This window comes from Melitaea cinxia, chromosome 8 (assembly GCF_905220565.1).
Source record: "Melitaea cinxia chromosome 8, ilMelCinx1.1, whole genome shotgun sequence".
NCBI classification, from domain to species: domain Eukaryota; kingdom Metazoa; phylum Arthropoda; class Insecta; order Lepidoptera; family Nymphalidae; genus Melitaea; species Melitaea cinxia.
The window spans coordinates 975,218-989,389 of NC_059401.1; the positions used below are offsets into that span (position 1 = coordinate 975,218).

Genomic DNA, 14,172 nt, shown 5'->3' on the forward strand with positions numbered 1-14,172 from the left:
GCCTTCACGAGCTGTCATATCACAATTGAATTGAGTAATGGGACAAACTAAGTCTAGGTCTAAGTCTAGGATATGGGTTCAAAAGCTCGTGGATTTATATCGCTTGTATAAAAAAAAGTCTAGGTCGAAGATAGATTAAAAATACAAAAAATTAAGTTTTCTTTTTCGTGTATAAATCTCATAAATATTAAAATACCTGTTATATTAATAATACTCATTACATAGTCATGAAGAATGCGGAATTAACTCTAATAGTTATTGTAGTTTCTAGGCCGTGTCAGATTAGTAATGTAATTCATTCAATAAAAACATGTCTGTCGATGTTACGTAGCTGCAAGTAGCTTGGATAATATCTATACACGTAATAAAATTACAACCGGTGCACGTCTGTTCATAAGACATATTAAGGGGAAATCTTTCTCTCTTTATCTCTGTTTGTATGTATGTTTCTTCTCTTCTATACTTTTTTTGTATGTAATGAACCGCGTGGTAAGACTCTATACCCAATGGTTGCAATTTACACAGTTGTGGTTCTGGAAATACCTATAACGTATTATCTAGTATATGTTTATCTGGTATATTTTTTTCGTTACAGCCTATACAGTCCACTGCTGGACATAGGCCTCCATAAGTTTACGCCAAAAATAACGTGAACTCATGTGTTTTGCCCATAGTCACCACGCTGGGCAGGCGGATTGGTGACCGCAGGGCTGGCTTTGTCGCACCGAAGACGCTGCTGCCCGTCTTCGGCCTGTGTATTTCAAAGCCAGCAGTTGGATGGTTATCCCGCCATCGGTCGGCTTCTTAAGTTCCAAGGTGGTTGTGGAACCTTGTTATCCCTTAGTCGCCTCTTACAACACCCACGGGAAGAGAGGGGGTGGCTAAATTCTTTAGTGCCGTAGCCACGCAGCTATATATAGCTGGTATATTTTTATACAGGCATTAATTTCTATGTATATTTATCAAAAAATATTTACCTATAACTGTTACCTATAACACAACCATTAAGTTGCTTGTCTTAGAAACAGACGACCGTGTGTGTATGTTAAAAGATATTTATTTATATTTCAGCTATTGTAGAGAAATATGGTTTTGAACATACATCTACCGTGGGTGAAACCAAAAAAAAAAGCTAGTATAAAGATGAAAATATACAGAGCATGTTTACTTGATTTCGCGCGATTATCGTTACGTCACTCTAAAACACTACGTTTTAATTGAAATTTATATTATATAAATAAATAGTTATGTTATAAATTATTTTCATTATACACTACGTCAAAGATTTAGCATAAAATTATTTTTTTAACGTCTTCTTACACATTCCTGCATACTTTCTTAAATTATGAATTTCATCATTATTAACTATGTGTAATAATAGTAACTCAATTATAAAATTTAAAAAATATATCATATAATAATGATGTAGTAGGAGATCCAAATTAGAGATGAACTTCACCCATCTGCTTAGTGGATGAAAATTATTTTATATTTATTTTATATTTTAGTACAAGAAAAATCGCGAAAGAGTTGGACGGAAAGTTCCTGGCCAGGCTATGTTTAATTCAAAATTGAAGACTTTATTTTTATTCAAAAATAAACCTGGGAGGTTAAAGAATAGATTTAATACCTACCGTCGGTATGAAACCTGTAGAAAATACAAACGTTGGGTTGTTTATTATTTTCCTGGTATAACTATTGGATTGGCTCCCATTTTAACCCACATGTTTAATAATGAGCGCTGTTTCATTGTGATTACCATGACATAGGGTTGCCTGGTAAAAGTCGGGTTTGAGTGACGTTTGCTAAATATAATAAAGCCTGGCCATGTATATGGCCAGGTCCAGCCAACACTTTTGCGATTTGTCTTTAACATACTAAGTAAAATAATTTTTATGAGTGAAGATTATGTTTAGTTCAATGAATCAACAGCGGTTCCGGTTTAGCGATTCACGTAGCCGCCTTAAAGCTTACGATCTTGGGTTCGATTCTGCTCTGGACAGAAATTATACAAGTATTTGTTACTGGTTTGGGTGTGTGTTCGTCTGGGTCATTGGTCCCAGTTCTTATTATATGACAGCCCGATCGTTACTCATATAAGAGAAATTATTCGCCAACATACACTAGAACACAGTAGTCGATTATTATCTAAATTTCTCTTCCATATGAAGAAGCGACTTTGGCTCAGAAATCGGGAAAAGCGACCTTGGCTCAGAAATCGGGAAAAGCGACCTTGGCTCAGAAATTGGGAAAAGCTACCTTCGCTCCTCAGTAGAGAAAAGCCACCTTTCCCCAGTAATAGGAGAAAACGACATTTGATCTTTTACGGACTGATTCGTATCACAAGTTGCCGCGCTGAGTAGGCTGTGGTAGTTGTAGAAATAGGATAATATACTAGTTTTTAAAGTTATAAATTTTAATAGCACGCGGTCAGAAAACAGGGGGTAGGTTCGGAATCAGGCGCGTTAGGCACCTGATTTTCAGCCTTTATTTCCTTAGCTGGCCCACGCCGCGACAACGTACCTTAGAAAGTAATATGGAAGGACACTGGCCTGACTAATTCCCGGCGATGATGGTCTTCAGTTCCGTCTTCGTCCGATGACCGGCGGAGATCTCCACCGGTGTAAATGCCGGTAATCAGTCAGCCCGTTATTAATCGAGGGCAGTGACTCGATTTGTAGCAAAGTATAATTAAAGATATAAATCTTAAATTAAAAATCCTGGAACGAAGAAAGTTCCGAGTCAGGAAAAGAACAATTCAGAAACCAGTGTCACAATTAGCAAAATAATAAATAATTACAATTTTCTCGTTAAGTTAAGAACACCAGCAATATGTAATTATAATAGATATCATGAGAACTTACCCCAGCGGGATTTAAGCCGAGTTAGGGTCGAGGTTAGGTCTCGAGGTTCGGCGGCAACGAAATGCAAAGAAAAAGAGAAGCAAAGACACGCGAGCAAGGGAATATTGACAAGCAAAAGTCTATGCGTTAAGCATAGTCTGTATTTTTATAAATTATTAAGTTTAAATTTAGATATTAAATTATTTTATAATTTAAGGAGTAGACAGGAATATTAAATTTAGAATTTCTAATTACAATTAAATTGATTTTATTAAAGAAAGATCAATAATTACCAAAAAACATCAGCGGCATCTATCAAGTCCGTTAGAGAAAAAACGCCGATATGAAACACCAATAGTCACAAAGTGTCGAAAAGTTGCCGATAGATGGCGCCACAAGTAGAAGCATGATAAAATAAAGTGAAAAAACTTAACTTTTACTACAAGATCTTATTTATTAGAGTAACGTTCCAGCACAACGTTACAAAGTGGTTTCGAGTTCAGAATTAGTGTGGTAATGTCTTCAAGACGGCTGTTGTTACGGTTTTGTAAAGCCTCAATCCCTCTCAATGACCCAATAATATAAGTCGCCCTTAGGCCATTTCTAGAGTACCGCAATCACAGAGAGGTGACGAAATTCTACTATTAAGGCTCGGTATTCTCCGTAACCATATCAGTAATTATCTTAAAATAATCGTGTGGAGAACGGTTGTTTATAAATGTGCAATATAACGAGCGTAAAAGGCCTACGAGAGCATAACAAGCATTGAATGACCGAAGCATGATTTGACTAGCCCGTTGGCGCAGTTTGTAGTGCTTTCTGTTCCGCGGGTTGCGGGTTCGATTTCTACCTGAGTCTGGGTGTAATATTTGTATTTATATATTTATATATGTATTATTTCGATGTATATTTATCAGAAAAAATAGTTATAACAGTCGGTTGTTACCTGTAACACAAACATTAACACTGTCGTAGCTTATTGTTAACCACACCCCTTGACTAGTTATGTTGTAGTAAATTAGAATGGCAGTGTTAAAATTGACCAATTAAAGTAAGACGCTATTCTAATTACTAAACTTTTAACATTTATTTTATTTCTAACCGACTTTAAAATAAGGAGGAGGTCCTCTGTTCGACTGTACTTTTTTGTTCATATAAGTATCACAAGTGGCGCACTCTGTCAGACATTCAGTACGCTACACTAACTTTTACCTTAATTCTCATACATTAATATACGTACATGTCGTAATTACCTTTGCTAACAATAGATGGCGTTAGAAGTCAAAAAACAAGTACCTAGTTTTATAAGTAGGTTACTTATGCGTTAGTCTTCAAACAAATAATTGAACTAAAATTAGAGTATTATAATGCATTGGTTTTTATGTAAAATGTGTATTTTAATTTAAATAGTTTTTCTTATTTACTTTTAACTTTTTTATAATTACCTACCTTTAATTATTGAAATGAATTTCACACGTGTTTTATTAACTATCGCTATTAACATGGAGAACCGATGTGTTATATTGTTATCATTATATACAAACATAGTCATTACATAGAAATATGGGTTGGGGTATGCGGACTATGGGTTGTCTGGAAGAAATGACTAATTAGCCATAAGTCCGCCCATTGTACTTCACTGTCTGTAACTATCTTTATGCTTTGTTTGTAATATATTTGTGGTGTACAATAAAGTATAAAAAATAAAATAAAAAGTATAGTTACATCAACACATGGTCAAACAGACATTACTAAAATATGAACTCTTTATCACGTGCGGAAATCGAATTCGTAACAAATCCACCAGTTAACACCACTGCGCCTATGTATCGTCAAATCTTTGTAATTTTATCTGATTTTTGTTTTCTTTTCATATTATATCATCATGACATCATTACAGCTTATACAGTCCACTGCTGGACATAGGCCTCCACAAGTTTACGCCAAAATAACGTGAACTCATGTGTTTTGCCCATAGTCACCACGCTGGGCAGGCGGTTTGGTGACCGATTTATATACATACATATAACTGCTACATACGACCGCTGGGCCAATACGTCGTATATACGACGCATTGACCCAGCAGTCATAGAACTGGCTTAGGCTTGCAGTAACGGGTTTGACCCCCGCTTAAGACAAATATTTTTATAAGGCATATAGATTTATAGTGGTTTGAGTATTTATGCTTGTGTTTCGAGTTTCCGGTTTGTCGATATTGGAGAAAATCATACCGTTGCCTTGGCAATCACTTTAGACTTAGTTGTCCTTGGTAGGAAATTGTCCGCTATGTCGCAATAAAGTAGCGTTATGGATGAAGCAGATTAGGGGTCGTCCATCAATTATGTGATCTTTTTTAACAATTTTTTAAACCCCTACCCTTTACCTACCCGATATGCACACAAAATTTCTCAAAATTCGGTCCAGCCGTTTCCGAGAAGTATGGTAACTAACATTGTGAATAAATATAAATATGTAAAAGATAAAATGAAAATTATTTGTTAATGTTATAAACAAGTTACGTATAAACTTTTCCCACGTTTATACGTAATAACGTCTTACATATAATGAAAGAAAAGCAAATACGATCACAATTTTTCACAAGATCGGCTAACTACTATTTATATTATATTTATTTTATGTATTTTATTTGCAAGGGAAAAAGAAGAAGAAGGGGTTAAAAATAAGAAAACATATAACTGAAAACGTAGTTCTTGTACAATAATTATTTCTGAAACCTTAATAAGATTGTGTAGAATCTATCTTCTTCTATATATTATTACGTGAAGCAAAAACTTTGTACCCCTTTCTACGAAAATTGCGCGGATGGAGGACTATGAAATTACGCACACGTATAGTTTAGATAGAGTGCGGTATGCTAATTTTTTTTTTAAATTATATTAAATTATATAAAAAAAAAAAACATTACAAACTATTTTGTATAATGTTCTTTAATGTTCAAACTTATTATTGAAATAAATTATGGTTGAATTTCGACCACTGTGCGACCACTAGTTATTATAATATCGTAATGTTAAATATTTAAGAAGTAAAACTTACAATACTTCATTGAAATCTACCTCTGTTTTCTGCGATTCGCGCAAAACGGTAGAGCTCTAACATTTTTTTTATAGTAGTATCAGCTGACCTGGAGAACTTCATACCGCTATATTTTTTTTAAATAAAAATATCACGGTCTTTGATTGAAATAAAATATAGTCTATATTTTAAGTTGGAAAAAGTTACATAACTGTGGAAAACTTCATTAAAGTAGGTTCAGTAGTTCCGGACGAACACGCTGACACAAAATTTTATTGGTAACATTCAGAAAAGTGATGAGAGAGTTATCAATGTGATTTTTATTTCTAAAACTTGATAATAGAGACAGTATGATGCAATATTATCTCATTTTATTTTATTTTCCTAAGTATGGGTTGACGCTAACTAGCAACGATAGTTTTATTTTTAAGAATATAAAGCTGGACAGTCTTAGATTTTATTCGAATATACAAAAATAATAATTACATCCTGATGAAATACGAATATAATTTTTTTTTGTTATTGTTCTACTTTTTTTAGTTTATATTATTTTACGCAAATAATAAAATATAAAGTGTGAAGCACTCATTGTTTTATTTACTAATGTTATCAACCTTTGAACAATAAATTTGAAAATAAAACGATTAGGTATTCCTACCACGTGAATACTATATATGATATTTAAAGGAATATAAGTAATCACGTATAAATAAATATCGACAAAGCAATTATATTTGTTATTAATAAAACCAAATATCTGAGAAATTTATCAAAATTATCAGAAATACATTTCGTCTCACCGCAGCCGTCCTATTATTTATCTTTACCCGTTTAATGCAGGTGAGAGGAACCTTGGTAGATAATTTCATTTATAATTTTTCGACCGACATTTGCAATTAACACACAGACAACTGTGCGAACTCGTTGCAATATTGTGGAAATGAACATGGACATCAGAGAAATATTTAGTTCAACGCGATCTCGATCCGCAAGCAATGATTAGATGTTTTAGTAATGTCCACAACACGCACTTTTGTACAGTCGGACAATTAAACAATTGGGATCTTACAACGCCGGTATATGCACAGAAAAAAAGATTTTCCGTTTCAGATAATGAAGTGACAACAATAGAGCTGTTTGCGTAAGGCGTTCGCACGCTAGGGAGGCAAGTGGGGCGCTATTTTATATATGGGAGTAGTGAATGCGACGGTCGCCGGAGCACCGTCATGCGGCTGCCGTCGTCCTACCGAGATGAACCTCCTCATAATCCTCGCTTGCGTCACGACAGCGATAGCGACCAACGCGACCGAAACCGTAACGTCTACTGAGCCACCGAAAAATTCGACCAAAGAAATCCTTACAGCGAGTGAAACAGCTGACCCTACTAAAGTTGAAATAGTTAAACAGATACGCAGATTAAACGAAGACGGATCATACACGATAGGCTATGAAGCGAACGATGGAACGTTCAAGATTGAAAGTCGAGATGTTTTGGGGAATGTCAAAGGTACTTTCGGATATATAGACGATGATGGTGAAATTAAACGTGTTACATACTCCTCGTCGGGTGATAGTACCCCGGTACCGGTTTCGACGAGTACGACGTCAAGTACGCCGACAATGATAGTGAGGGTCAATAAAACTGTGTCGTCAACTACTCGGAGACCTCTAGCTACAGTCGTTTATCCAACAAGAAGCAGTGCAACTACAAGAGGTACTGTTATACAACCGATACCCAGACGCCGTCCAGCATCGAGCACTACCCGAATCACGACAGAAACGTCAACTGAGAAACATATTCACGATGAAACAACAGCAGATACTTTAAACTCTCATAGAAAAGAAGACGTAATTAAAACTAGGACGCAGTTATCAAAGCCAGTGCCGGTGACAGTGAAAGACGATCTTATTACAAAACAAACCACAACCACCTCACCGCAAACATTGAAGCCGGTTTACGAGCATGTCACTGAAAATGAACCCGATGTTAATAAATCAAACACCATTAGACGTGAATTACCTGGGACCAGCTCCAATCATCACATGGTGAGTCTACAACAGTCTATGGGAGATGATTCGACTGATGTGTATGGGGGTCATCTGTCACACGGCACAGTGAGACCTCTATTTACGACTACAACAGCGCGACCTAGAATTTTACCCATTCACTCTTTACTAGCAGCTAGACAAAAGATTCAACAGCAGTACCAAGAAACGCAACTGGATGATCAGGAAACAACTTTAGAAGCAAGCACTGGTCGAGTATTTAACCATGAAAATGCCGTAACTTCAAACCCAGTTCCAGTAATTCATATTCCAGCTCAAAGGCCACCTGAAGAAAGGGTTTATCAGCATCCTATATATCATAGACCTTCCGCAATTCACTTTAGAACACAAGAATATTTGAGAGATAATCCTGGAGCGCCAATTCCGATCGGTAATCAGCGGCCCTTTCTCCAATACGAATACCAGGATAAAGTATTGGACCCGCAGTACGTAAAGGAACCGTCCCAATCGAAAGCAAGTTCTGTTCAAGACGCAGCATACGAATTAAGGCCAGTACCTAGAATAGTCCAAATACCAGTTGATGAGAGAGGTATTCCCATTCAAGGGTATGAGCCAAGGTTTGTGAACCCGTACCGCCCGCAGCCATTGTTTCAAAGATATGATCCAGTGAGTGACACGAATTCCATACAAGCACCTGTTAGTACTCGTGATTTTAAACGCTTACTTCACATTCTGATAATGAGACAGAATCGCTTGCAAGCGATAATGGATCAGATCATGCCGGGACCACTTTACCAGTCACCTTCTTACCGACACGAAGCTTACCAGCAACACCGTCGTTACCAGGATGAAGACAGGTATGATTACAGATACGATCCTCAATATAGGCAAGACCAACAGTACAGGCAAGACCAACAATACAGGCAAGACCAGCAGTATAGACAAGAAGTGTACTCCAACCAAGTGTCTTCTTACGAGGATCCCCAATACGAGAGTCAGAGGTACGTTCCGCGAAGGAGATACTCACGTCCCTACGATTCTCAAGGTTCAGCTTCGAATCACATAGATGAGCCAGTTGAGTATCTTCCTGTAGAAGTGAGGGAAGCTCTGCTTCTAAAGATGCTCCTACTGGCCATCAGTCCAGATTACATGCCAACGACGCCACCAGCGACAGAGCTGACGACCGCGGCGCCAACTCGGAAGCAGGTGAGAAATGTTCAAATACTTGGAGAAGAAAATACGAAAAGCACACAAACAACAAAACGAAATCGCTAACTACCTAAGTAGACACAAAAGTATTAATCTTAATGTTTCAAATGTGAATATAATATACATAGATTATAGATATGTTTTTATAATGTAGATAAACATTTTTTATAATAATAAATTTATTTTTAATAACCTTTTCTTTTCACTTAATTTATACATTTAATAATTGTTGCTTTTTTGTCCGTATTGAAAAGGTAAATGTTTTTTTTCGTTCTACTATTTGTTAGCTATAATTTAAAAAAACAAAATAAAAGCACCAATCATAATATTTTTATTAATAAACAGAGAAAAAAATACGAAAACAGGAAAAGTTTTCTAACAATAAACTAAAAGTTGCTTAAATGTGATAAGAAGAACTAATTCTAGTATCAGTCATTCAATATCGCGTTGTAAAATAATAACTTAGCATATATTTAATGTTTCAATTCTTAGCTCACATGTAGTTAATTTTGTAAGCAGTTTACAAATAAAGCAATATGAATGACAAACGACTGTGTAATACAAGCGGTCGCCGACCATTGTTTACCGTCGTCGCAAACACCCACCGTCTGGTAACGCAACACACATAATTATGATAATAACTGTAACACAGATTTAAGTGATAAAATCTTATGCTCTTTTTATATTTACACACATTACTTGAACATAACAAGTGTCTGTACATTTCAACGTAATCAGACAAATCTTAAACGATAGGACGTAGATTTTTGTTTTTTTAATAATATTTATGTAATTATAAAAACAGACAAATGTTTTTTTAGTTAAATATTAAATGGTTGGTATATTATATATTATTTTATTATATGACTAGCTGTGCCTGCGACTTCGTCCGCGTGAAATTTAGCAAAAAAGTTATTTTTCAGTTCGCAGAGTTATAAAATATATACATTTCTAAAATAAAAGTAGGTACTCCTTATTACATCAGCTATCTGTCAGTGAAAATCCCATCTAAATCGGTCCAGCCGTTTCAGAGATTAGCCGGAACAGACAGATATATAGACAAAAATTGTAGAAAAAGGTATTTTGGTAAATGTATTGTGTATACATCCATATGCATTTGGTAAAAAGCTGTTTTAATATTAAAAACAGACACTATAATTTTATTTATTTGTATAGATATATTTTAGTTTTCCTTTCAGAGGTATCAAAACTGAAATCTTAGGGTCATAAGGATCAGCGTGTTCCAACGGCCAAAACAGTTTTAATTTTTCTACCTTTAACTATATTTCTAGGTAAAGTCTAACAATTTCATTACAATTATTATTTATTAATTATTAATATGCTTAAACCAGATTGACGACACTAGTCTTAAGCTGGCTCGGGCTGGATTGATGGCACTGGCTCGTCGGATTTGGTCCGCAGGCCTTAGTTTGGAGATCCAGCTTTAATCGATGAAGGCCATAAGGTTGTATAATTTTACACTATGATCAAGTGGCGGATGCAGCGATTTATAATAAATTATCCAGAAACGGGGTCAGTTTGAAAATTTCAACGCAAACGTAAAATATATTATCATTTGTAACGTTTTTATTTATTTGTGTTGACAGATATTTGGTAACTTTTCTTCAAGTAATTCAAAACCGAACAAGCGAGATTTTACGCGTCCACACGAAGGGTTCTTTAGTATCGAACAATATTTAACATTTATTTTTAGGATTGAGATTTGAGATATTTGTCGTGATGGTGGGGGGCCAATGAGGGTGATATCTGTACCACCGTTACAAATATAAAACCCAGTAATAAACAGTTGAGCAAACAATACTTTGTATTAGTTTCCGTTTGAACTCTTTGGGTACGGAATCTCAGAAAATATGAAAAAACATAGTAGTATATACCTAACTTTTAACGAAGGTGTGTTAGCCCCACAAATATTTTTAAGTTCAAATTGACATTTTCTTTTTGAAATTTTTCGATTTTCTGCAGAAAGGATCTTTATTTATTTATTTTTTTCTTAAAATTATTGGAAAGCTTTAGCAAAACATAAATAAATAAATGAAATCGGCATATTCGCCTGCAAGTTAGCACTTGTGTATATAAAAGAGATTAATTTTTGTACAGGTTCACAGATTAAATGTATTTTGTTATAACTATTACTCATTAAAATATTTTCTTCAGTTACATCGGGCAGTTAGATAAAAATAGTCAAGTGAATACGCATTATTGGACATAAGCAAAAAAATGTACTCACCAGTTTACGATTAAAAAAATAATCATTAAAATCGATACACATAGTAAAAAGTCATGAGGTAATTAGACGAACCTCCTCTTTTATAGGTTAAAAATGAAGGCAGTTAAAAAGTAACTATAAAGTCAAATCAACAAGTATGTTTGTATACTTTATTACAAACCAAGGATAGATACATAATGTGTACTATACAATTGAGTCTTAATTACATACAATGGGCTATCTCTAAACAAAGATCTCCAACAACCGTATTGTTGAGGATATTATGGGTATAGATGTAATTATAGAAATATGACAATTTTATACCAAAATATAAATAAATACATGGCTGTCTATATTTATATATGTAAGTATTTAAAATATGTATAAGATTGAATAGATGCTCCATGTTATCGGGCCCCAGTGAGATGTGAATTCTGTCGGGTTTCCGCAAATATACACAACAGAGAAGCATTAACGACAAGACTTTATTTACGAGTGCTGCTATAGCTATGTATATACTGAGTATATAACATGTAGTTTAAATAATTAATTTTCGTACTTTATTGTGTATTTTAACAAAGCTTTCTGTATTTTTTGAAGTTGTTTGTAAGAGATCACTATTAGTGATAAGGCCGCCTTTGCACATTTTAAGTTACAATATTGTAATTCCTTATGTAATTTCTTGACTAGCCTCTTGGTGCAGTTTGTAGTGACCTTGTATTCTGTTCCGTGGGTTGTGAGTTTCGATTCCCGGCCCGGTCGGGGTATATGGAATTAAGCTGCTTACTATAGGAACAGACGACAGTGTGTGTATGTTATAAAATAAAATCAAATGTGCAAAAAAGTGTTAAATAATCATACTAAAGACCAAGAAAGTAATCTGTGTAGCCTATAAAAATTTTGGTCATGTATATGTATCAGACTTTCGACTTACTAATTTTTTTCCCCAGACACTCTTAGCGCCGTTGCTGTGAACTGTGAAGGGTCTATTTATTTATAATTCCCAAATTTGTCGCAAAATACGCCATGATTCATTTTCATTGCGTCAACTTCATCACAAATAAACCAACTAAATTCTTTACCTTACTTAACACTCACTTGTGTGCATATATGATTTATAATAAACACAAGAACGTTACACAACACCCTGAGAAAACTCCATACATATCGTTATTGTTCATTTTGTGTATGGGAATCGATCCCACGGCCTCGCGGCGCTTTGGTTAAACAGTCACGACAATAGAATGCTTTTTAAGATCTACTGCGTAACTACAGTGAGCTATATTATTTGACATTGGAATATTTTGTTATCTTTATACATTTATCAGAACGGCCTGCGTAATAGCTTGTATAAGAGCGTAGACGACAGATCTCCTTGTTACCATTGTCAGTCCTTTCAGTATCATATTTGATAGAGAATAATTTCTTCTGCCCGAGGAAACGTGGTAACATTTGAAAACTAGAACGAATAGAAGAATAATTGTATTTGTTCGCAAACGAAAAAAAAAAACCGACTTCAATTAGGTACATCGACAAGTAATACAGCGTAAGTAGAGCGTAGTAGTAAAAAATTGTCGAGTTATTTTTTTTTTTATATCACTAAGTCGGCAAACAAGCGTACGGCTCACCTGATGGTAAGAGATTACCGTGGCTTATAGACGCCCGCAACATCGCAAGCGCGTTGCCGACCAAATCCCCAATTCCCCCAAGGAGTTCTGGTCACCTTACTCACCAACAGGAACACAATACTGCTTGAAAGCAGTATTATTTAGCCGTGATCTTCTGTAAGGTCGAGGTACTAACCCAGTCGGGCTGCTCCATATGATTTGAGCAGGCAATTCCTGCTGTGCCCTACCTCAGTTAAAAATAATACGCGCTTTCAAATATTACTCAAAAAGTAGTCATCATATATCAATTAAATTTAAAAAAGACTACATGACAAGCATTAGCTTTCGATTAAAGTAAGAATCATCAAAATCGATAAAGAAAGTGAAAAGTTATGCGGTATAATACAACGTAGGTAGCGTCGACGAAATAATAGTCAAATAAATACGCATTATTAGCTATAACTCTAAAAGTACTAGTCACATCTCAATTTCATTTAAATGGGACCATATGACACGCAACCATTTTCAATTAAAACAAAATTCATCGAAATCGGTCCACCCAGTCAAAAGTTCTGATGTAACATACCTAAAAAAATACAATCGAATAACTCCTCCTAGTCGTTTTAACCTCCTCCATTTTTGGAAGTCGGTTAAAACGAAGATGATGATGATAAAGTATTTTGAATATTATGTAATTTTAGTCATAAATTTGTAGAAACTGATTGCTATCATTTGGCACTATTGAAAGCCATTTTAACCTGAAGAAGAAGTAGATGATTGGTACTTATTTACGTAAATATGTTACATGTAATAAATATGCATATGTTCATATAGTGCATATATTTTACTTATACTTTAGTCGATTTAACTTCAAAAACGTCCGAACTATCTCAATAATACGCTTCAGCCTGTAATATCCCACTGCTGGGCATAGGCCTCTTTCTCCATGTGGAGAAGGATCAGAGCTTAATCCACCACGCTGCTCCAATGCCAGTTGGTATCCACCAATCAATAATATATCCATATTCCCTACTTTGAGTAACGATCGCTATCAGGTGTACATGATAACAACCGGGACCGACGGCTTAACGTGCTCTCCGAAGTACGGTGGGGAGACCCACAAGGACTAACAGCCAGAGCAGTAATAATTATTTGTAGAAACACAAATATCCATTCCGAGCGGGAATCGAGTTGGTGTTTAAGCGCCGCCCGACACCGCGCTCACTCAATCATACCAACGAAA

The 14,172-nt window shown here is 35.3% G+C and overlaps 1 protein-coding gene across 1 annotated transcript; it reads left to right on the top strand.

The window, feature by feature from the left end:
- The first annotated feature begins 7,130 nt into the window (after positions 1-7,130).
- Positions 7,131-9,280, top strand: LOC123656090 (mucin-5AC-like). The gene is made up of 2 exons (XM_045591813.1): positions 7,131-8,785; positions 8,828-9,280. The coding sequence occupies exons 1-2, from the start codon at positions 7,131-7,133 to the stop codon at positions 9,159-9,161; spliced, it is 1,989 nt and encodes a 662-aa protein (XP_045447769.1). The 3' UTR covers positions 9,162-9,280.
- The last annotated feature ends 4,892 nt before the right edge of the window (positions 9,281-14,172 follow it).